Source organism: Triticum aestivum, chromosome 2D (genome assembly GCF_018294505.1).
Source record: "Triticum aestivum cultivar Chinese Spring chromosome 2D, IWGSC CS RefSeq v2.1, whole genome shotgun sequence".
NCBI classification, from domain to species: domain Eukaryota; kingdom Viridiplantae; phylum Streptophyta; class Magnoliopsida; order Poales; family Poaceae; genus Triticum; species Triticum aestivum.
The window spans coordinates 594,906,099-594,934,015 of record NC_057799.1 but is presented as its reverse complement, the minus strand read 5'-3'; the positions used below and the strand labels follow the sequence as shown (position 1 = coordinate 594,934,015).

The following is a 27,917-nucleotide window of genomic DNA, read 5'->3' as shown; positions in this document are numbered from 1 at the left end:
TGTATAGCATATCGAGCTTAGCCTCCATAATATACTCACAGAACGATTAGTTTGACAATAATGTATGATTTATGTGCTGATTGATGATTTTATTCTGTTCAGATAGTAAGCCGTTTTTTTCTTTTTGAGGAATCTGACCAATTGTAATACATTACCTGTTTCTTCAGAAAAGTCGAGTGCTACGGCTATGGAGGTGGAGTCGAGAGTTAATTATTGGATAAAAAATCGAAAACTTTATTTAGATACACGGAGAGAACAATTCATCTCTACGAGGGCATTGAGAAAAATGGCAGAGGATACAACCATCTCTAAGAACAGTTTATCTCTTGCGAAGGAGATATTTTCTTTACCACATTAGGTAAACGTTAATCGACTGGCTTTAGCTAATGGGTCAGTCGATTTTGAGATTCCCGTAGAAATTCGCCAGAGGAAGGCCGGAGGGGGGGAGGAGGAGAAGGAAGGGGCTCGCAGTCATCAACCCATTATCTATATTAGGGTTTAGGGTGGGGGCGGGGGCGGACGGTGGTGGCAGTGGGGCGGGGGTGGGGCTTCGCCAGAGAAAAACTGGATGCGAGGGGGGGAGGGGCTAGAGGGATGGCCGGGGGCGGTGAAAGACCGGGGGGGGGGGGGGGGGGGGGAGGGGCGAGGTCTGGAAGAAGAAAGAAGAAGGCGAGCTGAAGGAATAAGAAAGCAAGATGCGTTGAATCTTCAATGTACGGTTGAAAATGGTCGATTGACCTGAATTTGAAAGTTAGGCGACTTACGTCTAGCCACGCCCTTTCTTTAGTAATGCATTGAACGAAACATAGAAAATATAGGCAGCAGATAATTGAGGAACTTGCTTTCCTCATTGCTGATTTGTTGTATGGTTAAATTTAATTGGTGGTTGACATATACACATGGCAAATTTCTATTGTTCTTTTCATGTAAACTACCACGACTGAATCTGTTGTGGTTGAACTGCACGCATGATTAAGTTGATCAGGTACACAATTGAAATTGTGCACGTCTTTAAATAGCCCCTTGTTTGACGAAAAATGATTAGCTCCCAAAATGATTAGCCTACCTAATAGGACGATTTATTATCCTCCCACCTATCAGAGATTCCTTTTTCCGATCTTACACTACTACTAGAAAGTAGAGAATCAGCATGGGAATGAAATAATATTGCAGGAATATTTATATGAAGGCTTCTAGGCCAATATTCTACAATATTAGGGGATTCGATTGGTTCATCGTTAATTTCGCTAACTAATTAACTAATCATGGAATGCAGCAAATCGAGCTTTGTCATCTGCCCCGGCCCTAGATGCTCGTGTCCAAGTACCCACGCTAAGTACGCACTTGACCAGGTCGTCGCCATGAGTTGTTTATTTGTTATAATACGTTTACTTATTATACGTAGTGGGTACATACTTTGCAAACGCAAATGATGACTCCAGACATCATGCTAACATCGTGGTGTGGCATATGGGAACATGTGGCTGACACCGCAGTGCATATATACAACTTCCACGTCCTAAAATAAATGTCTCAACTTTAATAGTAGCAAACTGCAAAGTGTATACAACATTAAGAAAAAGTGTTTCCTTTTCCCATTAATTAGCTAGAAAGCACAATGAAACTCAGGGTCTACTCTGTGGCCTCAAATCCATAATCTAATCCAACCGGATCGAAGAACATGCCACGGCAATGGCGTGCGTGGTGGTGCATGCCTGGCCGGCCAGTGGTACTTGATAGTCACGGTTAGTACAACTAAGCACCAGAAAGGACGATGCATGTACCTGCACCAGCCGGTCCACGCATGAGAGAGGGGAGTGATCGGAAGGAGTAGAGATTTTAGTTTGTTATCATTTAGCGCCTAAGAATGAGACCCGACCTCATGATCGTCTAGCTTAATTGGAGCAGATGATCAGGTGATGTGATCTCGCGACCAAATGCACGCTGGTCGAGGCCACGGCGCTCTTGTAGCTCAGACGGCCCTGCGCGTACGAGCGCAGATGCTATTTGATCGTTGCGGCGGAAGAAACCATTCATAGTCTCGGAAATTTTACTGCCCGAATCCACGCCATAGTGGCACTGACGATCTGGGAGACGAATTGGTCTTCCCTTGATATCGGGGAGCATACTGATCAGCCGAAAATTAAACGTTTCGGTCGGGTCACTGCGAGGGACTAATTTACCGTGCCTGCACCTCGATTAGGCATGTTCCCGGGCTCCGGGCCGTAACCTGCCGGAGCTCTGGCGACCACCGGCGGTGGCCGCACGGCAGCTATGTTTCGGGAGCAACTAGTTAATGAGTGCTCCTTCGGGAGCCTTGCAACGATCAACGTCACTTGACGCGCTCTCAGCCATTCGTCACGTGTCGCGCTTTGGATGCTTCCTCCGGATTTTGTTTTTTTTTTCGCACGCGTTTTCGGCTTTTTAAACGGTTTTTTCGACGTTTTGGTTTTCCACCGGTCTTTCTTAGCTTTTCAATCAAATTTTTTTTGAAAAAAAACTTTTTTTTACGCGAAAAACACGTTTTTTTTGCTTTCGTAAGAGTCACGACCGTGCCTCTCGAAAATGGAAAAAAACGCGTTTTTTGTTTTTTTTTTCTTTCGCGAGAGTCACGGTTTTTCTTCCGCGAGGGTCACGGCCGTGCCTCTTGAAAACGGAAAAAAGCGTTTTTTGTTTTTTTTCCGCGAGAGTCACGGTTTTGCTTCTGAGAGAGGCATGGTTGTGCTTTCGCGAGAGTCACGGCCGTGCCTCTCGGAAAGGGAAAAAACGCGTTTTTTGTTTTTTTCCCTTTCGCGAGTCACGGTTTTGCTTCCGCAAGAGGCACGGTTGTGCTTTCACGAGAGTCACGGCCGTGCCTCCTCGGAAACGAAAAAAACGCATTTTCTCTTTTTTTCTTTCCGTGAGAGTCACGGTTTTGCTTTCGCGAGAGGCACGGTTGTGATTTCGTGAGAGGCACGGGCGTGCCTCTTTCGAAAAAGGAAAAAACCCATACTCCCGGTTCGGTTTTTTCGTCCAGTTTTTGTGTGAAAAAAAAAGATCATCAAAACCTATCAACATGGGATCTAGTTTTGAAGATCTCGACGCGAGGAATCCAACGATGAAAGCGGTTCGAGATTTGAACGCACGGTTTGAGAGATAAACATTTTGAATAAACGGATCTACGAAAAAAGGGAAAACTCCCCGGTTGCGACAAGTGGCGCGCTGCATGTGCGTCACTTGTCGCAACAAGGGGAATTGGAGTTATCTTTGCAAGGAGTACTCCTCAATTAGTGATTTCGGCTATGTCTCGCCCGGATAGGAATCGCCTACGGGTGGGCGCTATGGGCCGGCCCAACACTGTAGTGCTAATTTTATTTCTGTTTTTTATTTTTCGGTTTTCCATTGTTGTACCAAGTTATTTATTGGACTTTCTTCGGTATTACTTGTTTGTTTTCTGTTTACCTTTTTTTGGTTTACTTTTTCTCTTTTCGGTTTTCATCCTTTTTTCTTTTTTTTAACACCTGCCTGCCTTATTCACGCACCATGTTATATTTTTCGTATACATTTGAAACATTTTCACTATATATATTCAATATTTTTCTTAAATCATGATTATTTTCTAAAATATGTTTAATGTCTACATTTTTGTACAAAATTGTAAATTTTTAGTATTTGTCCGTAATATTTTTTAAACATGTTTAACATTTTTCAAATATATGTTTTGATCTCTATATTTTCATGTGTGTTTTACAATTTTTTTGTATACATCAGTAGCTTTTTTAGAGATATTTAATACTTTATGATACATTATTAATTCTTTTTCATGTATGTTCAACATTTTCTGTATACATCAGTAACATTTATTTATATATGTTTAATATTTTAGAATACATGATTAACATTTTTTTCAACATATGTTTTAATGTCTACTTTTCTTTCTACATGTTGTACATTTTTTGTATACATCAAGAACATTTTTTAAAATATATGATTGGCATTTTTCTGGCAAACATTTATTTAGCGGTATCAACATTTTCTAAAACTACGCTAGCATTTTGTATACAATGTGTAACATTTTTTAAATCACTGGTTTTGATTTCTTCTTTATAAATTTTAGTTTTTTAATATATATGTATTGAAAAATCGCATGTTTTAAATTCAATCACAACATATAATCAAGAATTTCAAAATATAAATAAACAAAAGTAAAAAAACGTGCATGACGTCGGCCCGACGGAAGGTACTAGGCCATCACACTAACCGGATCCCTGAGGCGAGGCCAACTATTGGCTTGCAATGAGTGAGACATAGTCGTGCCCATGATTGCACCCCCTTAGAGATGATGCAACTCGCGTAGGCGGGCCAATTCTACCGCCTAGTAGTGGCCGTTGCGCAGCTTGGACATCTTGCCCTGTAGTGGGCCGACAACGTGCGCCCTTTCCCGCACCTGAATAGTTGGTCTATTCAAATTCAAAACATCCCAATGCGATAAAAGAATGAAATCCTAGAATTCCTATTCGAGAAATTTTTGGGTCCTTAGGCGCTATTGTAGCTAGTATATCGCATTTTTCTTCATCTTACTATTTACTAACGCATAATAAAATCCTGTTAAAAAATATTTGTTCGTTGACAATTTAAAACAAACCTTCCAAGTACTTCAAGAACTTAAATAACCGTGCCAGCCCAAATTGTGATCTTCACCAACCTGGATTTGGTTCTCTCGCGAAAATCACGAGTTGCAGAGATGCATGAGAACCATGAAAAGCAAGATCCCGAATAAGAAAACAAGCCAGGCATTAATGGTGTGGTGGGTAATTGCATGCCCTTTCGTCACTTCGGCATGCCTCAAACTTCATCTTCTCCGCTCCTTCCTCTCCCTACTCTCCCAATTCTTTCTCCCTCTAGTCTGAATCTGATCTTTATTGATTCTATTTTTTCTACTCCCTCAGTGCAGATGCTATTTGTTGTGATGGATCCGAGCTCATCTTCCCTGATGAACCTGTGGAGAGGCAGCAACCATGGTGGGCATGAGGCCGCAGTGGCGGCTGCGGTGACTTGCTCGGTGGAGATGATGAGAGGCGGCGACGGCGGCGGCTTCCGCACGAGGATCTTCTCCCACACCCTTGTCGCCAACTCGCAGCAGGTCCGATCCGAACATTATTTCATCCTCCCTCTCGTGCATATCCATCCATGTGGAACTGGTATCATGTTGTTGTTCCCGAGTGCCTATAAATGTAACTGCTTCAATGTTATACTTGATGGTACGAGGTGTCTTGTAGGATTGCTGCCAACGATTCACATTCTATAGCAGACGCTTGCAGAATTGTAATTATCTATGTACCTCTTTTCTCTAATTATTACTGTATATATCAAGAGACTATCATTGTTCCATCGGGGGAACAAACTATCACTGTTAGTGCATCAAATGTTTGATACTTGTTTTCGGATTGTTAAAAAAAATGGGATTAACACTAGATATAGGGGATTGTTTCACATCTGAAAATTCATGGCCTGTAACTTCCAACTTACATCTTCCTCTCTAATGCTTTCAAATTAAATCTCCAGGTTAATACTAATTGAGGTTATTTAGATATGCTAACAACAGGTGGATCGTTTGAGGTGCACAGGAGCTACCTATTGCTATTCCGATGCATTTATTTTTGTTCCATGGTGTTACTGGATCCAAATCATGCAATCATTTAGGTTACAAAAGGAAAATCTTGAGTGTGCCAGTGAACATGAAGCAGTTGGCAATTCTTGTGTTGCTATAAGGGTTATCAATATTTATCCACTAAAATAGCTTATGAACTAACCTATGAAAATTCTATGAAAATGTTACCAACCGATTACCGCCATTATAAAGTAAATTTTAGGAGAATAGAGAGCATTTGTTTGGTTTGATTATGTATATTGTTATAGAACATGCAATATGCAATGCAGGTATTGAAGATTATATTGTTGCTCCTTATGAAGCAGATGCACATACGCCATTGTTATGTGTAAACAAACTTGTTGATTTAGATTTCACACCATTTGGCTGCTCTAGAGTAAGCGCACTGCTACAACGGTTTTCTCCGGCCTCACCATGTTCTATAATCTTCTTTCAAGTACTTTCCTAGGATATCATGTTTGGCACTGCGATGACCCCCAGTACACGCAGTGCTACAACTGCTTTCTCTGGCCTCAACATGTTCTATAATCATCTTTCCAGTACTTTCCTAGGCTGTCATTACTTATATTCTCTCATTTTTATGTATGAATTGCTTGTGTGTTGATTATTGCAAAATGATGAATTACAGATTGCACTTTTTTCAAAGGTCTGTGAAGCTTTTAGTGTGTTGTATTTTCTAGCTTTGCAATTTAGGAACATCTCTTCAACCTAATATGTAGTGCCATTGACGATCTCAGCTAATCAAGCACCTGAGAAAAATATTACTCTTATGTTTTCTTGTATATTATATTTCTCCACCTCTTCAATCATATAAAGGCTATAGACTTTATGCTTTCTTTAATGGAAATCGAACGGGCCACACCCTCTTTTATTTCAAAAAATATTATGGAATTTATAGGCCCCCAGCACACATATTTTACCATCAAACGGCCTTATTGAAAACTCAATGAACCAGAAGCTTAAGATCGATCCAACTTGAAGACCTAAGAAAAAAACTCGTTTTAGCCGCTCTACCTCATTGCAAATAGACTAAACTACCCCTTTGATTATCGTCGGTGCATTGTAAATTGATCAAGCTACATTTTAACTATGATTAACATAGGGGATAGTTCATACAAATTTAATTTTCATGTTCAATGTATCCATATATGTAAAGAATTCCTACCATTATATTGTAAAAATAAACAGACGCAGCAACGCGCGCCATCATGGTCTAGTAACTCACTATGAAGTGGAGGGCATCAAGCAACACCACTAGGCGTTGGGGGGAGGGGATGCCCACCGAGGGCATCGCCTGATGTGTTTTTAACTTTTAATCCAGATCTCAAGAAAACGAATTGAACAAGTTTGATGGCTGGAAGAAGATAGGAATCGGGCTTCCGAGCGGTATTCCTCGCTTCTGGCACGTGTAACTCTTACCTTTTCTATCTACGTGTGTGGTTTTTCCTTGAAAAATGAGTGCCTCCTTGTAATAAATATGCCTTTCCCTCCTTCATCTATCTATATAAAAAATCAGTGCTCCTAGGGGTTTCTCGAGGAAAAATTAGAGCATCTCTAGCAGATCCGGTAAAATTCGGTATTGCAAAATCGTGTTAGGTATCCCCTGAAAATGATTTTGCGGGAAGCTACGTACGTAGCGCCCATGAAGATCAGCTCGAACCAACGACAAGCACCGGAAAACCACTGCACAGAACCTACAAGCCTTGTCTCCATACACTGATGAAGATGCTCTTACTATGTGTTAAGAGTATTTTTTTAGGTGCATTGTGTTATGTGGTGAGGCCGGTGGCGGCCGATTTCGCTGTTTTGACACTTTTCGAAAAGTTCAACCAGATCTAACCTTGGTTCATAAAAATTTCAAGATCTGACTATTTTCCTACAGTCATTGGCGTCGGTGGTAGGATAGCACAACCTACCTCTGGGTCTGTGACGATAAGACTTACTTGCTCCGTCATGCTCGTTTGGTGTGGAAAATACCCTATTACTATGGTCCTTGGCGGCAGGTTATGTTACCCTACCGTTGCATGCATTCCCCTATAATAATTGTATGCATTTTCATACTAAACAGACGTGACGACACATGTAAGTCCTAGAGTCAAAGACCCTGACGGAGCTACCCTAGGCAATGGCGATAGGAAAAAGATCAGCTACCGAAAATTTGACGAACCAAAGTCAGATCTGACTGAACTGGTCGAAAAGGGTCAAAACAACGAATTTGGTCGCCGGTGGCGAGGCGCTCCAGTAAACTGACCCGAGCCGACCCCATCACAGATCTGATTCAACTGATCCCCCATCGAACGCCCACGCCGCCGCGCCTCCGGTGCCCGAAGCCGCCAACGCCACCGCCGGCTCCCTGACACCCGTCCCCCACTCCCTCGCTGCAACCCGCAATTACCTGGTTGCCCCTGTCCCAGTGAACCCAACGGAAGCAGCCGGGCGCGTTCGTCTCCCGACTTCGCCGTACGCCCCGCCCTCCGCCCCCGCCCGTCCAGCCGACGCCGGCGGCGACCGGCGGCGACGGAGAACAAGGCCCAGGCGCCCCTGCTTCCTCTGGTCCCCGGCCGCATCCCCCCCTCACTTCTCCGCTCTCACGCACCACCGAGGGCGAGCTCCGCGCGACGCCGGCCGCGACCAGGGGCGGCGACAGCGGCGACTCAAGGTGAGCGTCCTTGGCAGAGCACTCCTCTCCTCTCCACCGGCCCGGAGCCCGCCCTCTTCTCTGATCTCGTCCCCCGTTCGTTCACTCACGAACCCTAGAACCCTAGTCTCGCTTGAATGTTATGTTAGGCGTTTGACATAGTAATGTGGGGGCATTCGATCAAGTAATTTGCGCTCCTGAACTATCTCACGCTCTGACCTTAGACATTGGTCCTTGAATGAGCTTTCAGTCATCCTGATCACAAGCTGACCTCCATAATTTTTGGCTGTGCCAGTGTACATTGATCCGCCGCCCATGGCCGCAGTACGGGTTTCTGCCGTGTTTAGATGGTGGGGTGTCGGGTAAGGAGATGGTGTAGCAGATTCTGCCGTTAGGGTAAGTGGGTAACGGGTGATGGAAGATCGCGCCTGTCATTGATTTGACGTGTTTATGCATCGTAGGCCTCTACAAGGATAAGCATCGTGTGAAATGCCACAAGGAGTAGGGAGTTCGGCATTCTGTAGGTTGTTCCCTGTGCCGCGCGTGTCGGTTACCCTATAATGTCGCAAGGAGTAGGGAGCTTGAATATGTTAACTGCAACCGTCAATGAAAGCAATTGGACTGTGTTTTTTTAACCTTACAAATAGAAATTTCTTGCTTCATTTGTCTATGAGGGGCTTTGGAACTAGAATGGCAGAATACCATTTCTTTTACTTGTAAACATGGAAACTAAAGATCCTACCTCATCGGTGCTTTATTGATGTGACAGTGTGTGGGAGTCCTAAACATTTTATTTCAGCGTTGAATAGTTTTGTCTCTGCAGTGTAGGATGTTGTGGAATTTAAAATAACAATGATAGATTCCCATTGTTGTAGTATTGTTCAATTATCATATCTTTTATTCTGATCTGGAATTAAGAGTGACAACCATAGAATCCCACTATTTACGGATAACATTTGTGTGATCCCATTTCTTTCATGTATTTTCTTCATTTGTTCAGCTGTTCTATAAATGTTTTTTTCCCAGTACTCTTTGTATGACAAGCAGCAGGCCATGTTGCAGGTTTCACCTTCTACTGTAGAGGCATGAACACTGATGATTTTATAAAGCAGTATCCTTGTCTTCTACACTGAATATGTGGACCAACATTTTCAAAATTGTAAGTTAGACCTTACCCCCCCTCCCCGCGTGTTCTGTTGAATTGTGGCCCCATAATTTGTTTTATTGTATTTCATTGTACTGCGAAATGTAAAGTCTCTAGTGTTTCTGTTATTGCAACTTGCAAGTTCTCCATGCGTTATACTTCCTCCATCCTTTTTATTAGGTGTATTTCCTTTTTACCCCTGTTGATGCCAATTCCAGCCGTCCTGAATCAGAGGATCATTAATTAGCTGCCGATAATTACCCCTCTAACCTACATTGTAACCAGGGGCATTTCAGTCCCAAATTATCCTCAAATCAGTGCCTTGGTTACCGTGTACAAAAATGACACCTAATAAAAAGGAATGGACGGAGTATCATCATTTGCAAACGAGTTTTGTTCTATACCAACCATGATGATGATGTGAAAAAGGGAACAAAATGTAGTATGGCAACTGTTTGAATCTTCGCTCCATTTGTTTTCCACACGAGAGCTGCACATCATTTAATTAAGAAAGAAAATAGTACAAGGAAGAGGGAGACCCCCCTCACCCGACAGCCAACAACACCCAGCACACCCTGAAAGAAACTACAGAGTTCTCGCCACACGCCTCAATGAGATGACGAGACTACAAAGACAGTGTTACACTTCCAGGGCAAGCGACCCAACAAACAACTCTCTCAGCCCCGATGCCCCAGCAGAACACCATATAGAGCACTCATTTGCCGCAGCTTGCAGCACCATCATGAAGCTTGGACTTGCTCCATTGAAAACACAATCACTCCGGTGTTGTCAATTTTTCCAAGCAACTAAAATAATAAGAGAATTGAGGCCTTTTCGAGTTTCCTTGGGTGCTCCTTTGACAGCGCTGCACCATTTTCATTTTCCAGTCGTTAAGTAGAAACCTGTAACGTAAAGTTTAATCCTTAATAGGGTATCTGAGGTTCTGCTTATGGTCTGTAGATGCTTTAACGGTTTGCCCAATAGGTAGAATAGTTGTGCCTGGGGCATTTTTTGTTGGATCTTCCACAGGTTATTTCTCACTGCTATCTTTGCGGCTTACAAATGTCCTTTTGTTTTTTTTCCAATTCCTGCAATGGTTTGTATTTTTTTTTCTTTTGATGAAGTAGAAGTAGAAGTAGAAATTGAAACTGATTGCTTCAAAAGTTTGGAGAGCTATTGAACCACCCTCCTCACACATCACAAACTACAGCACAGGAGAGGCATTACCCGTCACACTTCCAAACTGAGAATGATGTTCCATTTCATATCTCCAGGTTTCTGGCAGAGCCTAGAGCTTTAGAGTACGGAAAGTGAGACATTTTTTTACCTACTTGGTCTGCCACAGCCTGCTATGGAATTAGTTTGTAGATTCTTCAGATAGACTTTCTTTGGTTTATTCTTATGTGTATATTTCGTGCTTGCAGGGGGAGCTTCAGACTGTATCATGGTTTCAGTTTCTTCCTGTTGAACCAGATTACAGTGCTACTTCTGATAGAAGGTGTTAATTGTACCCTCCATATGCCGCTTTTGTGCTGTCTTCTAGTTGCTTGTCGCCACTTGTTATTTTTGTTCTAATGCATGTGTTTTTTGTGATCCCTGTTCCTCATCCAGTTCAAAAGCCGAGCAGAAAGATGCTCTTAATAGCACTGTGCTGTCAGCGTATCTTCGCTTACAGAGTGAAGGTCTCCTAAGTACTTGGACAAATTCCTTTGTTGGCCCTTGGGATCCATCTCAAGGAGAGCATAACCCTGGTAATAATTATGTCCACTACCTGCATCCATCTTTCTTTCTACCTAAGTCAAGCCTATGCTTATTTATGCCAATTTTTTTTGTAACAATGACAGATGAGAAGATCAAGCTCTGGTTGTTTCTTTCTGGCCGCCACTCGTCAGTACCTGAAATGACCCAGCCCGCTGTAGCTAAATTAAGAGGTTGATTATTGTTGATATTTGTTATTGCATGGAGTTTTAGACTGTCTAGTTTGCTTATTTATTTGCTTGTTTCTACTGCTTATTCTGTTTTGCAGTTGTTTCAAGTGGTTTATGGGTGGCTCCAGGCAACTCGGAAGAGGTTGCAGCTGCATTATGTCAGGCCTTAAGAAATTCTTTGGAGAGGTATCATTATACTTGTTATAGTATGAATCTGTAATTTATAATTTGTTGTCTAGTAGATGAATTTTAAATCTGACAATTTCTCTTGTACAGAGCACTAAGAGGGCTTTCCTATGCAAGATTTGGTGATGTATTTACAAAATACAACCCCCCTACAAGAAATCAAAACAGCTTTAGGTTTGTGACTAAGTTGCTATGCCTTTATCTATTCATTTTTCATTCTTTGTTAACTAGTTTTTTTTACACTTTTTGCTCAGCAACTTATGCAATGTGTCTGCTAAAGTAACACAGATAACGTGTCTGTTAAAGTTCCAATGTCGTCCACTACAATAGATAGTGTATGGTATATATTGGGATAAAGTGAAGTTTGCCATTGTTCTTGTGTTTGAAGAAATGAAAAGGCCCCTGTCCACCTAGTGATAAAAAAACTTTGTTTAAACAATTGTAACCTAATTCTAAACATGGGGTTTCAACTTAATAGATTCTTTATTCTTTCCGCCAAAGTGGTTTCGAGAATAACCGCATGCCTTTTTTTGCCAACCTTTATGTGATGGCGAGAATGTAATGATAATATTCGGATACTTGTTGGCCATTTATCTTGTATACGAGCATCGGAGTGGGGCCTGCATGAATTCGTATCCTCTGACATATTTTAGATAACTGTCAAGATGAGTCAGTAAGCTGACCTTTCTTCACTTCTAGTCATTGGATAATGAAGCAGAAATCCATATCAAGTTGCTATAATGCTACAATCCATTACAGGCTCACAATCATCTCTCTTTGATCTGACGGGTGAAATAAATAATGTCAGTGTGACATTGAGGATACAGATATGGGTGGCCATGTAGTTTCATTTTTCCCCCTTTTGTTCTTCCAAGGATAACTTCACTTTTCTTGATTTCCATTCCATTTATTTTTGTTATCGTTGTGTTATAGGAGAGCACAACCTACAGTAGAATTTGTCTTTGCGGCCACTGAGGAAGCAATCTTTGTGCATGTTATTATATCTGCAAGGTCAGTTCTTTTTTTGTTCCATCATATCGTTGGCCTTCTTCAGTTTATTTAGTGCCAGAAGTCTTACTTTAAATGGTTTATTCTATTAGATATATGCGAAACCTTTCTAGTGATGATATAGAGAAAGTTCTCACACACAGTCCCCGTTCTGTTGGTGAAGGTCTTCCAGGTACCGTTTCATTCACTAATTCCATCTCTACACATCTTGCTGTATTGGCGTCCTTAGAAAATCTACTGTCGTATTTGCTGCAAAAGGATAATATATTTGTGCTATTCACAGTTCTGATCTGACATGATTTTCTTGTGATAGGGGAATTTACAGAAGTCCTTAGGACGTCTGATTTACAAATAGGGTCTGCCCATTGTTTTATCTTACAGTTAGTTCTTTATAAGATGGATTAAAAGATAACAAGTGCATCTCATTTAGAGTGGGGTACAGTGTTTTTGAAATTTCACCTTTACAAATAGAACTTCACCAGAGGCGGTATGCTAGCTTATGTCATACATTTTTATTAGTTTTCCATTTTTTGACTTTAATCGACGATCCTTTTGTATCATACTGTTATCTGAAGGGACCCCCTTACTGGAAATAGTTAAAAAACAGGACTGCATTGGTTTAGTTCGATAATTAGACCCTTCTAAGTAATCATGCCGCTACTGGTGATAGTTCTGTATTTCTCTTAGCCTGTGTGCTATGATGTTGACAAAATGGGCAGAAGCACAGCCATATAGTGGTTTATGTTCTTGGAGTTGTGTCTTGAATCAGGCTTGAATATAAAATAGTTCTCTAAATAGTTAAACTAAGTTCACTGTGCATTCTATTTCTGTGACCAAGCTCATGATAACTTTGATTTGTAACTTTGCTTTTGCCAGTTTCTTCATCGTTTATGTAAATTTTGTTTTATGCCTTTTTGGATGAAAGTTATTTGTTATATCATGCATATTCAAATTCATGATCTGTTTCATTGAATGTTGCAGTTATTGTTGCTCCTAGCGGAATGCTGGGTAGGCTTGTCGGCTGTTGCCCGAGTGACCTCGCAATACAAGTATATTCAAGGTATTTCTGAACTCAAAAGTCAATACTCAAATCGACTTATATGCTAAGCTGTTCTTTTTTTTTGGCATTCTATGCCTGTTGATATGACCTCTCACTGATGAGTTAGACACTTAGACCTGCTTGCACCTCTTGGGTGTTATCTCACCTGTCAGTGAGATCTTGTGTTTCTTTTAAGGATATTCATATGCAGAGCAGTTCATTATGATACTTAGTTCTCATGTTAACTTTGTGTAAACATTTCAGCAAATTATCGGCACCTAATCTACCAGGTTTTACTCAACCCACCATCTGCCAGCTGAGAGGTCAAAGTTACTATGTTGAAGTTGCCCTTGGCTTTCCACCTGCCTCAACTGACAAAATTTCTGAATCGGAAAATAATCAGATTAAGGAAGAATTTGATTCAGTGAAGGAACCTCATGTAGGTGATTATGGGCAGAAAAAGTTAGAATCTGCTGATGGCCTTCCAGTTCTTGAAAGGACATTTATTTACCCACCTGAGGCTGTTATGGTACCTATGGTCCATCAGGCATTTGTTCGCTTTTCTAGTAAAAGGTAATAGTCTTGCTCTAATGATCTTGTTATGCTTGGAGCGTGCATGGTTTAAATTATGTTGCCTGCAGAATGTGGTCACAGGACTGGATGGGTAGTTCATCATGGGAGGCTTGGCCATTTTGGAACTTCTCTCCGTCTTCTTACTTCCGGAACAGGTCAGTCTTGCATACATGGTTTTTTCTATCATTGACTACCTGGAACAGCTCATAAGTCAAAACGTTGGAGACCAACTTCAGATGCTGTTATCGACAAGGAACTCTGTAAAATGTTAAGAACAGCATTGATATGCTGTTTTGATGTTATCCTATACTAAGAACTAAATAGTGGAATACACGATCTAAAAGATAACAAGAAAATATTTGTCTTAAGAGGAATACATGAAACTCGGATTATTTTTTCATTATGTTAGACATAGAAACACCCTCCAACTTTCTGAGCTAGGTGTGGACATAGAACAGCTAGGTAAATCCTGTCATTTTTTAGAACTTAGAAATTAAAGTTGCCGAGCATGCAAAATCTATCATTTCTTCAGAACTAGGATAAAATAATTGGAACATAAGTATGTTGCCTACCACCATGCTGTAAATTGTAATATCATGTCCCCACGTTTCTTACAGTAACTCCTTTCTGGCTTGCTCTCATTCAAGGGCCAGATCTTCTTGTGAACTGGAGAAAAAACAGCACCAAGGACCGTTTCTGTTGATGCCTAACAGTGTCCTAGTATGCCAAATATTTTTGCCTAACAGGCTTGTGGCCAAGAAAAGTGGAGCCATAACCTAGCCTACCATGCCACAATGTATGTGCTTATGATGCCTTAGGACCTAGCTTATTATTTTTGGCATGCCTAAGCTGTGGCTACGAGACACTTGTCCAATTTGGCTAAGAAAAGTGTGGCACATTGTTGCAAAATTTTGTCTTCCAACCGAACAGGCCGTAAATGTTGTTTTAAAGGCACTTACTATTTTGTAATCAGGACTCTCTACTGCTTCATTCCCACAAAAAGGGAAGACCTAGAAGAATTGGCAACTAATTTTACCCAAAAAAGTTGAAGTTACTAAGGCTCAGTTTGCGGTTGTGGAACTGTGCTAAGCTGCACTAACTCTTTGTTAAGGACAACCATCTATGCAGCACATCCGGAGTCTCTATGCAGTATAAAACGTTTTGTTGCCATGGTTAATTATACCCAAAAGTTACTTGCAAGAACTACATTGATTCAATCGGGCCCATGGATCATAATCTCTGGCTGCAAATAAAATTAATCTGTGTCATTACATGATATTTTTTTAGTACTTCTTTTAATACATCATGATTGCAAATTTGGTTTGTCTAATTTCTCCTGCATTAATTATTTTGATCTGTTAGCAGCTCTTTCTTTGGATCTTCACGCGGACTTGGTGTGAACTCTAATTTTTTAAGACTAAGAAGACAAAGGAATAACAACTCCAACGGCATGGCTAGTAGTATCAGTAGTGTCAGTAGCACTTCTAATGGGAGTGAGCATGCAGTTGCTGCTAAAGGTGGTGATCTTTTGGCAGATGCTGACTCTACAGCGTGCCATCAGTCTGATCTGCCATTGAACAATGACATTGCTGGTAGCAAGATGGTAATGTGTTGATTTCCTCTCAATTTACAAACTTATACCATAATGAATTAGTTTTTTCTCAAAAGTTACATTTTAATATGTTTGTTAGTACAACACTACATTTTCCGCTTCTCAGTAGCTAACTTGTAGTGGTAGTATCATGCTTTGCTTCATCATTCTTGTGACTAACAGATGACTGTTATGCCACTATTGACACACAAACATGTTTATCGACTTACCTCTAATTAGCTATAGGTGTGAAATACTCCCTTCGTTCCAGAATATAAGGTGTATTGATTTTCGTGCAAGTCAAACTTGTGTAAGTTTGACCAAGATTATAGAATAAAATATCGACATCTACAATAAAAAAATATGAAAATACTTTTCATGATGGATCTAGTGATACAAATGTGACTTTTGAAAGAACTAATACTCCTTATGTTTTGGAACAGAGGGAGTATGAGATATGGTCAATTTTTGTGTAAATGGATTATGTTTAAGTAAAACAATGATCAGCTGTGAGTAGCCGCATCCTTTTTTCCTACAGAAAACTAAGTATGTATACTAGTGCATAAAATATTTTGTCATCTTCACTCTTCAGTGATGCTTGCATGTGAAATAGAAGCCAGGGGAATATGACTTGCTCAACAAATATGTGCATAGTTTCTTTTTGGAAGTGCATAATACTTTATGTAGCAAGTAATCTAAGCATTAATGATGATAAAATGGAACAAAATCTGGATAGAAACTGACAATTGAATGGTGGCAGAAATTTCATTACATGGAAGAACACATGCTATACAGTTCATGCCATCTTGTGCATAGAAGTATTTGTGTAATTGTGTTTAATTTGTGAGCAAATACCAATCTGTTGATGCTAAAACTATCACAACACCAAATTTTCTTGCCACATTACCTCTGCATGAAGTTCTATTCTGGTGAATAATCTCCATATATACATGTTACACTGTTTGTGTTATTAACTCATTTCACTATGTTAATGCTTGATAGCATTATTAGTGCACAATCACACTACTGCTGTACCAGTCTACGTTAGCGTTGTGCTGAAGAAGTCTTGATGTTTTGTATTCGTTCAATCAGGTATCCAAGCGCTCTCGTTCTGAAATAACAGAAGATTCTTCTCATGCTGGCAAAGAAGTTAGGGAAAACATGCAAGGCACAAATGGTCAGGGGGGATGTTCTTGGGGCTGGGGTGAAGAGGGGGTTGTGATGGACATCAATATACTTCTCTCGGAGTTTGGAGATTTTAGTGACTTCTTTCAAGGGGATGAGTTAGATTTTGGTGAGGTAGGTACCCTATCATCCTCGTAGTAGTTACTTATAGATGAAACAAGGTTATAATATTTAGAGTGACTATACTTGGTCATGTATGAGAAGCTCTGTGATAATGATGAAGTCATTATGCATATGACAATGATAGGAATCCGTAGTACTATTGAAATATTTAATTCAATTAAATAGATCACTAGTTGTATTCTGCAACTTAATATATTGTATTGACTTCTTCGTTGCATTTCATGCTCCTGCAATGCTGTGCATTTTTTTTACAAAAGGTCGCTACTGTCACCGCTGCTTGTTTAAGTTTCTAGATTGTAGCCAATTACTTCACTTCTGCTTTGTTGAGTTTTTAGATTGTAATCAAGGACCATTTATTGAATCACACATATTTCATGCCTTGAAACATGTTGCTTATGATATCACCAAGAGCTTGTGAAATAATCCCTTTTAACCTTCTACCCTGTCTACTTAGCTATGAAATGTGGAATTCTCTGCTTGTTGGATCTAAACAATGAGTACACTGCAGAACCTTCTTTAAATGTAAATAACATACTAACTTTTCTGGACATGCAAGTAGAAAACTGTATGGTGATGATATTTGTGTTGTAGGATCACTTCTTTCTGACTTGCCTGCTACCTATAATCCTGATATTACATTTTATGTAGCCTCCAGGTACTGCTGAATCACATGCTTTAGTAAGCCCTGCTTCGGAATATGGAGACATGCCATTCATAGATAGTCCATCCGTAGCTATGGATATACCTGAACAAAGACTTTCTCCTGTTGGTTTCACATCTATGGAGGCATTTAACCACCAAACGATGTCACCTATTCAGGATGTTGCTTCTAAAGTTCAGGAGCCTCTCAAAGAAATTGCATCACCTGCAGGGTCCCAGTCCTTAGTATTATCATCTAGTAGATCTGATTTTCTCACCAGAGCTGAAGCTACACTCACATTTGCACCAGAATATGCAGCTGTTGAAATTTCCAGTTGCGAGACACCGGCGACACTGTTTACAAATCCCTACTTGCCCGGATCGAAAAAAAGAGGGAGTTGCGGTTTTAGCTCAAGAGTTTATTCGTATGATGTCACACAAAGTTCGAAAGTTGAGTCTGCAGGAGACAAGTCTGAGAAGTCTGATAAACTAACACCAGCTAATCTTTCACGTGATGTTGGTCGATCAAGCTTATACACACTTGTGCAAGGTAGGAAAAATGAGAGTGAAAAGAGCTTAAACAATGCAGACGAACAATCATGCAAGGGAGAAACATCAAGACCTGTTTCTGGTGAAACTTCATTTAGCTCTTCTCTGACTATACAAAAGAAGAGTGATAGCATGCTTAATGTTGGGTATTTCCTCCTATCTATGAAGACCGCACTTGCAACTGAAATTGAATGCATCACATTTCAGGCTGCCATGTGCAGAATAAGGCATACACTAGTGTCTCTGCGAACCAAAGCATCTGCTGAGTTAAAAAGTGCCTTGTCCAGTGCTATGCAGACAGAGAGCAGTAGTAACTCGGGTCTTGTTCCCAAATATGAGATGAAAAGGAAAGAAAGTATACCAGCTAGGCTGTCTAGTGATGTTGACCATGACATGTATGATAGGTCCCAATTAGAAAACGTGGGAGTTTGGAGGTCTGTTGTGGTACCTAAAGGGGCAAAACCCCTTGATTCTTTGTCCGCTAAAACATTTACTGGCACAAGCCCATCTGTACAAAGGCAACCTATTGTGGAACTTCTCAGTGCCATGGCTCTGCTAGTTCAGCAATCTACTTCATTTGTTGATATCGCACTTGATATGGATGATGGAGATGGTTCTTTTTTCTGGCTTTCCTTGGATGAGCAGAGGAGACGTGGATTTTCTTGTGATCCTTCTATGGTTCATGCTGGCTGTGGTGGACTACTAGGAACATGTCATTCCAAGGATTGCGCTGGTGTTGATTTAGTTGATCCACTTTCCGCAGAGGTAAAAATCTGCTGCTCTGTTTTCTCTTGCCACTTGTACTTATCCACACATCATTTCTCCATGTCTTTTTCTGGATACAGGTTTCAGAATCATCCATGATTGGCTTGTTGCAATCGGATATAAAATCAGCTCTTAAAACTGCGTTTGCAAACATGGATGGTCCATTATCAGTAATTGATTGGTGCAGGGGTCGAAGTAATATAGCAGAATCTGCTGCGATGGGAGATGCATACTCTTTCCATTATACTACTGGTGATATTCGAGATACTTCAAATTCTATACCCATTGGTGGAGATGCAATGAGCCCACCCCAATCTAGCAATGATCGAGGTATTCCTGTTGCCACATCTCTCAACCTGTCTTCAACTTCTTTATTACTCCCTTCGCCAAATATAATATTGCCAGAAGGAGAAAGTCATGATTCATCTTAGAGGAGATTGAATTTCAATGCAGGCACTTCAGAAGAGCATCATAAGGGATATCACCGTGTTAGACCAACCATCGCTGTCCTCCCTTCGCCATCTCTTCTTGTTGGGTAGCAGACTTGTTCCCCTGAAAATGATTATTAAATGAACTAACATTTAATTGTCTGCGTGAGTTACTGATGTAAGTATTGAAATTGCAGTTACCAGGATGATTGGTTAAAGACCTCTGCTAATTGCCTCAAATTGTGGGAGAAGGCTCCTTTGGAACCTTATGCTTCGGCCAAGCCTGTAAGGCATAGTTTGGCACTGTGGTGGCATATAGCCCACTATAGATTTTTATTACCTTTTGATATATCAACTACCTGAAAGTATAACTTTAGTGTCGTTCTGGATCCATAAAAGCAACTTGTTAATAGCATTGGTAAATATTTTTTGTGGTGTAAGTATTCCATATCAGGAAATAACACAAAACGACACAACCGCAAATTGGCCCTAAGTTCTGTAGCCATTCTAGAATCTAGATTACTACGCGTTTCTTTGTTTCGGTTACTCTGGAAAGAGTTTTTGTAGTTTTGGGACTCATAAATTTCTCATTTGTTCGCTCTTTCAGGTTACTTACTACGCGCTGTGCCCCGATATTGATATGCTTACTTCTGCAGCTACTGATTTCTTCATGCAGCTTGGAACAAGTAAGTGTCTATAACGTTGCTTCTTCAGTTTTTCTTTGGTTGTCAGTTGTGATGCACAATTATTACTTAGACCTAACAAGGATTTGGTGGTAATGAGATAATTTCCACCCGCTTGAGTTGTGCTGTTTTTATTATAATGTATGCATCCCTTCGTCTGGTTACAAGTCAGTGCCGAGAAAATATATTCAATTGAACAATATAGAGAAAATTGAAAAGAACTATGGAAAATAACCAGCTGTTTTGGGTCAAATGGAGGGGCTTGTCCAAACTCCAAAACTCTTGACATGAGATTTCAGAACTCTCAACTCTCCACCCAGCCCAAGTCGAGGATTGAGCACAGTTGTGGCTTATGAGAAGTTGCACACGTATGCAAGGATGGTCCTAGATTTTTTGGTTAAGATTGATAATTTAAAATTTTGTATTTAAATGCAATCCAACCCAGTGGATAGTCCCACATTGCCTGGTCAGGGGATGTGAACTTAACATGTGAGATCCAAATGCAATTAAACCCATAAGTTAAATCTTACAACTTATATTTATGGCAAGGTTGAACGATAGCGTGCATGGATCCATACATGTCCCATGCAAACACGGGATCACTCCCAATCTTGCACCAAATAAAAAGTACAAGTTCTAACTAGCTGCAGATGAAGTAGGGGCTATATGTTCCATTATATTCTACCGTTATGTAGTATTAATGTGTCTGACTGTATGTTTGTAGTTCTCCCCACCCGTTAAGATAGGACCCTAGTTCATAAACTTAAAATCTTGTTAGCTATTGATACTTGTGCCTGCAAAGTGTCTATGAATCCAATAAACAGCATTGGTTCACTTTGTTGGCGTTATGACAATCAGACATGTGTTGATATATAGAGATTTAAGCCTAATGCCACCTTTTCTAACTCTGTATTTACTATTTGTTGCCAGTTATACGTTCAGTTCAAAAGAGGCAATATTTACAGCCAATCACTGCTTTTAATTTAACACGTTAACAAGTTATATGGCGTCATGGTTGTAATACAATTGATTTCTTTCTATTTGATCACATCATTGTAATAGATATAAACAACCAAAAGAATATAACAATGGTTTGTCATTACTGGGGTGACTTGTCAGTTAGTCATAGTTTAGCAATCTCATAATCTCCATATAATTATTCTAGTTCATTGTGTTTCAAAGTTTATTCCTTACTTTTATCTATTTTGCATTCTTATAGTTTATGAAGTTTGCAAACTGGGTACTCATTTGCCACAACACAGTGGGGGGCAAATAGAACATTCTCCTGGAAAATATCTGCCTTCAGGACTTGTTCTCGTTGAGTGTCCTGATCAATTGAAGACTAGGGGCAGCCACTCAGTTTCTATCAGTTCAGTAACTGAATACTTTCAAGCTCTTTCAAAAAGTTGGAGTGTGAAAAGCTTCGTATCATCTCTGGCAAGGATAATTAAGGATATAAAGCTTACCGTAAACATTTCAACAAATCAGAAAGAGAGCAGTAACATACCTTGCACTGTAAGGCCTTTTACCTTTTCTTCCTTCTCCACTTTTTTGATCCAAGGGACTTCCAAAACAATAGCCGCGTGTCTCACTTCTTGTATTGTCCTGTGATGATACTCTGCATGGTTTATATTCTTGTATTCTTCTCATTATTTGGTCTTCTCTGATCAGTGTTTCTTTTTCCTTTTCTTTTTTGCGAGAACAAGCACAGAGAAGCCCACTGAAATAAATATTCTTATACATACTTGCACAAAAGGAATTGCAAAACGAAAAATACACATTAGTAGTCAACTTAGTGTAGGATGTTTCTTTAATCAGATATGGTTTGTTACTTTGTAGACATGTTACTTCTGTCATTCCGAATCTGTCTAAATACAGCTTTCCTATTTTCTTGATCCAACTGAGGCTCTTGTCATGGAAAATATCATTATTCCTCTTCTAACAACTTTTGTAGGATGCCATTATTATTCTGCACTTGTTACTAATAAATGCCACTATTGGAGTACACTTCACATATATACGTCACCAATTCTTTTGGAGATGCTCCCTCTATCAAAATATGAAACGTTTTTCGACACTATCATAGTGCCAAAAGGCGTCTTATATTTTGATACGGAGGGAGTATATCTTAACCCAATTTTTAAGTTTTTTGGATGCAGAAATGATCAAACATTTCATTTCTGTTCACTTGTATTTACAAAAAAAGATCACATGTGCGGAACTTCTAATCATTCAATTAGATGCACTATGGCCTCTAGGTGGATGAATTGATATTTCTTTCATGCTTTGCCTGAAGGAATGATGTGCAACAAAACTAAACTTTAAGTTGGTATTTTTCCCAGGACCGCAATGCTACTCTATTTTAACACCCACGGTCCATTATGTACGCAGGTAATTTATGTGGTCTGCCCATTTCCTGAACCATCTGCGGTCCTACAGGCACTGGTAGAAAGTTCTGTTGCCCTTGGGTCTATCTTATCGTCAGAGAGAGAAAGGAAATCATTCCTGTATACTCAGGTTGCCAAAGCTCTAGACGGCAGTGCTTCTGCTGATGAAGCATCAGCATCCAATGTTGTAATGCTCTCTGGGTTCAGTATACCGAAGCTTGTCTTGCAGATTGTTACTGTTGAAACTTTACTGAGACTCCATAAACCAAATGAGCTGGCTGCTTTCAAGGACATAGCTTTCACTGTGTATAATAAGGCTCGACGGATCCCACGGTTTGTTTCTACGAGTGACATGTTCCAGTCACCTACTTATATGAGTAGGCCTCAGTCGACGATGATGCACACTGCATCTCCTGGTCCTACCCTTTGGAAAGAGTGTCTAGTTCCTCGGATGTCTGGACAAACTCTCTCTAGAGAAACAGAGTTTGATGCATCCATGAGGTCAGTATCATGGGACAACTCATGGCAACCTGGCCGTGCTGTAGGATTGCCTGATCCAAGCAAAATCCCAGAATTATGTGCTCAGGATGACAGGAAGTATGCCTTTGAGCCGCTTTTCATTCTGGCAGAGCCTGGGACTGCTGATTACAGTGATATGATGGAATCTTCAAGATTTGGAGCTGATGCAAGTAGCAGTAGGGCTTACAGCTCAATTTCAGGTGGCACTGATAGTGGAGCAAGCCCGCCACTTGAAGGGTCTGAGAATGACAGTGCTACAAGTCTTCATTGCTGTTATGGCTGGACCGAGGACTGGCGATGGTTAGTATGCATCTGGACAGATTCTAGAGGAGAGTTATTAGACAGCTTAATATTTCCTTTTGGTGGTATTAGTAGCCGCCAAGACACTAAAGTTCTCCAGAGCCTATTCATTCAAATTCTGCAGCAGGGTTGTCAAATAATGTCGTCTTCACCAGAAGCTAGCAATACGAGATCAAGAGATGTAATAATAACCCGTATTGGAGGTTTCCTTGAACTTGAAATCCAGGGTACTAATCAATCTGACCATTAACTCTGTTCATTTCATTTGATAGGCCATAATGTGCCTTATTTATGTGTTTGTAATGTCTATGTATTGCTTATGCAGAATGGCAAAAAGCAATATACTCTTTCGGTGGTAACGAGGTAAAGAAGTGGCCTGTGCAGCTACGACGATCTATACCTGATGGTATTCCATCAAATTCTAATGGACCAACACTCCAGCAACAAGATATGGGCTTAATCCAGGACAGAAACATGCCTTCCTCACCTAGTACGTTATACAGCCCTCATTCAAAATCTAGCTTCACGAAAGGTCAGTCAGGCAACAAAAAGCAGATCCTAGTGGAACAAACTGGAATGGACAGTTCAAGGGGTTCATTGCACTTGGTTCGTAGCATCAGTTTAGTTGCAGTTTCGCAAGATAGCTCATTGCATCTGGCATGCCAAGCGGATCTGATGGCGACCAGACCTACTTCCGGTAAGTACTGTGTGTATGTTGATGTTATTATCTCCACCTACAAGTTACTTATTTAATGTGGCGATTTTTTAAGTAAATGATCATCACTAAATGACCTCATCATATACAAACACATTATATGATTATTTGTTTTAAATCTTGATCGTGCTAAGTGTGCCAATCAAGCAAAGGGTCATGCTTTTAAGGAAATCCATAGTCAAGGACGGATCATATTTACTAATGTTCTTTTTCCCGTCGCTTACAGGTGAAGGGAATCAAAGCAGCACTGGGTCTTCTAGTTACTTAGATGGGTTTGCCCCAGTCAAGTCCATCGGGTCAATGTCTGCATCGTATCTTCTGGTTCCATCACCAAGTATGCGATATCTTTCCCCTGCGACATTACAGCTTCCAATGTGCCTTACATCGGAATCCCCACCACTTGCCCACCTATTGCACAGCAAAGGGACAGCAACTCCCTTGGCAATGGGTTATGTCGTCTCCAAAGCTGTCCCACCAGTAAGAAAGAATGCCGCCCAACTCACCAAAGAGGACAGGCACTCTGTTCTCTCTGTTAGCATCATCGATTACTACGGAGGCAGCACCCCCACTGTCCAAGAGAAGATGAGCAGAGGGGTTGGTGGCAGCACCATGAGCAAGCAGGCAAGGAACATCACCCATGAAACATCAGCCCGTGATTACGAAATGGACATGCACAATGTGTTGGAAGCGGTGGCCGCCGAGCTCCATGCCCTTTCGTGGATGACGGTAAGCCCGGTCTACCCGGAAAGGCGCAGTGCTCTCCCCTTCCACTGTGACATGGTTCTGAGGTTGAGGAGACTTCTCCACTATGCCGATCGACATCTCTCTCAGCTAACGGAGAAGGGAGATTTAGCTTAGAGAGGTGATAGCTAATTCACATGATTGAAACTAGCTGTTTTACACAGGAAAAACAAGGGCTAGATGCTGCTTAAACCCAAGTGCCTGTCTCTGTATCTAGATTAGGTAGGTAGGTGGAGGGCGCGTTGATGAGCCCCGGTTTTGCTTTGATAGCAAGAATGCTAATTTCTTGGGTTGAGGATGTATGTAATTAAGTGCTTAGCAATACCTCTCCCTGTAATCGTTGTAACATTGTTGAACTGGTAACTCAGTGGTATTTGGTGTTCATCGGCTTGAGGTTTCAGGTTGCTGCTGGCACCTTTTTTGTTCGCAAGGCCGCATTTTTGTGTGTCAGAAGGCGGTTTAATTACGTCTAAAGAAATTGCTCGGTTCCAAATTTTGGATGCATGTGCTTTTTTTGACAAAAAATATGTGTACCTTTTTTTGTTATAAATCACAGTAAGAAGAAAATACATTCGAAAGTACGGATATTAGTTTTTGTGTTGAATAATGTTACCTCTTCTATTTGGGTTTAGATGACCTATAAATCTTGTCTTATTCAAACTTGTTAAAGTCTGATCAAGTTTATAGTTAAAATATGGGTCAATTGATGTTGATTTGGCATTATAAAGGATACATGCTTCTCTATTATTAGAGCGGAATTTGTTGGTTTTGTTTCAGCCTCTTTCATTGAGATATGCCCCTTGCTATCGTTTTTAACCCCAAATGATAAGTGTCACACGTGCTCCTCTATTATTAGAGGGGAATTTGTTGGTTTTGTTTCCGCCTCTTCCATTGAGATATTTTCCTTTGCTATCGTTTTTTACTCCCAAATGATAAATGCCACACGTGTGGCATGAAGCACTCCGGCCATGATGTTCTTTACAACTAAAGTTGCCATCCGAAAAGAAAAAAGTAAATTACCAAAAAATTGAAACTTGCCATCCGAAAAAAAAGTTCTAATGCTTGACAAAAAACTTGCCATCCTCTATCACTAAACTTGTCATAAAAACCATTCGGAGTTGCCGTGTGTTCGTGTCATGTGTGTGTCACTTATCAGTTTTTTTTTCAAACCAGTGATAATCCCTTTTTTTAACCGACCCTCACCTCGGCTGGAGAAAGAATTTTGTTTGCAAAGCAATAAAGAGAACAGTTTTGCTAAAGCACGTCTAGATGTGCTCTAAATATTGCACATCTAAATCTTATGTCATTGATTTTACGCTAAAATCCGTCAAGTATTTGTTTTTGTCTTTTTTCTTTTTCTTTCTAGCTTGATTGAATCACCTAGAACAAGAAATCTTTTGCAAGCAAAATACAAGATCAACTCACTTAAAAGTACACAAATCTCAGAAACCTATCTTTATACCTTTGCTATTGTTCCCCTCCTGACAACATATCTATCTCAATCTCAACCCAGTCAAAAATATTCTACACTGAACACTAAAATAAAGTTGTACCCGTTGCAATGCACGGGTATTCAGCTAGTTGATTACGAATATGTATAGTCACTAAATGGCTATAATATTTTTTTTAAAGACCTAAATGTCTAGAAGGTAGTAAATGGTACGAACGTGGACTGATCCACTGCTCCAACCTTGGCCAAGTGCTTGGCCATGAGGTCGACCAGATCAGGGGGGCAACCGATCTTCAACTGCTCAAAGCCATCGGTCGCGACGACGGCTACTAGGTTAGCAGGCGAAGAAATAAACTGCATGCACGCCTTCTTCAGCACGGCGCACCGGTGCCGCTCCGCCAGCGCCAGGGTGGCCGCCACGGAGCTCATCCCGACGTGCCGGCACAGCGCCTCCTCGCAGATCAGCTTCAGCTTCTCCACCTTGTACCTGTGCGCCGCCACGAGCAGACGCTCCGCCATGGCCGCCGCCGCGTCCAGCTGCTGCTTCATGTCCGCCGTCAGCGCGTCCGTGTAGATGAACCGGATCAGGGCCCTGGCCACCTCGGCGTCCATGTCGTCGATGCGCAGCTCGGCGGTCTTCTTGCCGGCCGTGAAGGCGAGCGAGAGGTCCTCCTTGAACACCGGGGACCGGGCCTCGAGCATCCACCGGTGCGCCGCCAGCGTCTCCCCGCCAACCTCGATCCTCACGTCCGCCCGTTGCTTCTTCCAGATGGCCTCGGTGAGCTCCCCGTCCAGCTCGAACGGCGGGGGCGGCCACTCGCCCGTTGGCTCCGGCGCGGCGGCGGCGGCGACCTCGGTGCAGCTGTCGGTGCGCAGCCCGAGGTCGACGGTGACGTCGCACAGGACCGTCAGGCAGTCGTCCTTGAGGTACCTCTCCTTCTCCTTGTCCAGCTCGTCGCTCCTCATGAAGTCCTTCCAGCCCCAGTCGTCGTCGCTCGCGAACTGGCGCTGCGGCGAGCTCTGGGTGCGCGCCGGCTTCCCGTCCCGGTCCAGCAGGCTGAACTTGATGGACGCCATGGCGACGTCGGCCTTTGCGCCGCTGCCGGCGCTACGCCGGAGAAAGTGGGCGGCGCCGCTGCCGGTGCGCCGGAGGAAGAGGGAGATGCAGCCGTTGTGCGGCTTCACGCAGCTGTTGGGGTAGCAGTCGATGCGCCACTCGTGGCCGCCGACGGTGAACGTGCTCGACTCCACGTGCTCGCGGTTGGCCACCGTCGCCTTGACCTCCGTGTAGTTGGCGATCCGGAACAGGTGGGAGCCGGTCTCCTGCCTCCGGGCGACGGTGGACGCGGAGAGATGCTCCCGGCCGGCGGCGCGGAGGGCGGCCAGCAGCTCGGCCTCCGACGTCAACATGATCCAAGGGAGATCGAGGGTTGACGAACAATCGATTTATGTGCTATCTGATCTAGAATTTGCGTGCGTGCGTGCCTTGGCCCGGATGAATATAAGGGTGGAACGTAGAGAATCCATTCGATGTAAAACAGATGTTTATCGACTTCTTTCTCAAGGCTTTGTGTCGTCGTACGTTCCTTGGACAAAAAGTTGTAGTAAATAAATCAATAGGAGTGCTAGAATCAATGTTGTAAACTTTGTAATCTTTTACCCATGTTAACACCATC

General features: G+C 41.6%; 2 protein-coding genes across 5 annotated transcripts; one reads left to right on the top strand and one right to left on the bottom strand.

The window, feature by feature from the left end:
• Nucleotides 1–7,902: 7,902 nt before the first annotated feature.
• LOC123054801 (mediator of RNA polymerase II transcription subunit 13) lies at nucleotides 7,903–25,175 on the top strand. 4 transcript variants are annotated; one of them, XM_044478652.1, is made up of 23 exons: nucleotides 7,903–8,309; nucleotides 9,351–9,447; nucleotides 10,857–10,930; nucleotides 11,044–11,183; nucleotides 11,277–11,363; nucleotides 11,459–11,546; nucleotides 11,637–11,720; nucleotides 12,480–12,557; nucleotides 12,647–12,726; nucleotides 13,536–13,614; nucleotides 13,858–14,166; nucleotides 14,235–14,321; nucleotides 15,529–15,769; nucleotides 16,850–17,056; nucleotides 17,714–19,018; nucleotides 19,099–19,348; nucleotides 19,472–19,553; nucleotides 19,644–19,731; nucleotides 20,054–20,132; nucleotides 21,349–21,644; nucleotides 22,521–23,562; nucleotides 23,661–24,032; nucleotides 24,277–25,175. In XM_044478652.1, exons 2-23 carry the CDS (start codon nucleotides 9,424–9,426, stop codon nucleotides 24,906–24,908), a joined length of 5,724 nt encoding a protein of 1,907 aa, XP_044334587.1. In that variant the 5' UTR covers nucleotides 7,903–8,309; nucleotides 9,351–9,423; the 3' UTR covers nucleotides 24,909–25,175. The 4 variants fall into 4 exon arrangements, with proteins under 4 accessions (XP_044334587.1, XP_044334588.1, XP_044334586.1 ...); XM_044478653.1 differs by having other exon boundaries at nucleotides 9,339–9,447; nucleotides 15,532–15,769; XM_044478651.1 differs by having other exon boundaries at nucleotides 9,339–9,447.
• Nucleotides 25,176–26,236: 1,061 nt separating this feature from the next.
• LOC123050251 (BTB/POZ and MATH domain-containing protein 1-like) lies at nucleotides 26,237–27,755 on the bottom strand. Its single transcript, XM_044473073.1, has one exon. It carries the CDS (start codon nucleotides 27,649–27,651, stop codon nucleotides 26,434–26,436), a length of 1,218 nt encoding a protein of 405 aa, XP_044329008.1. The 5' UTR covers nucleotides 27,652–27,755; the 3' UTR covers nucleotides 26,237–26,433.
• Nucleotides 27,756–27,917: the final 162 nt, after the last annotated feature.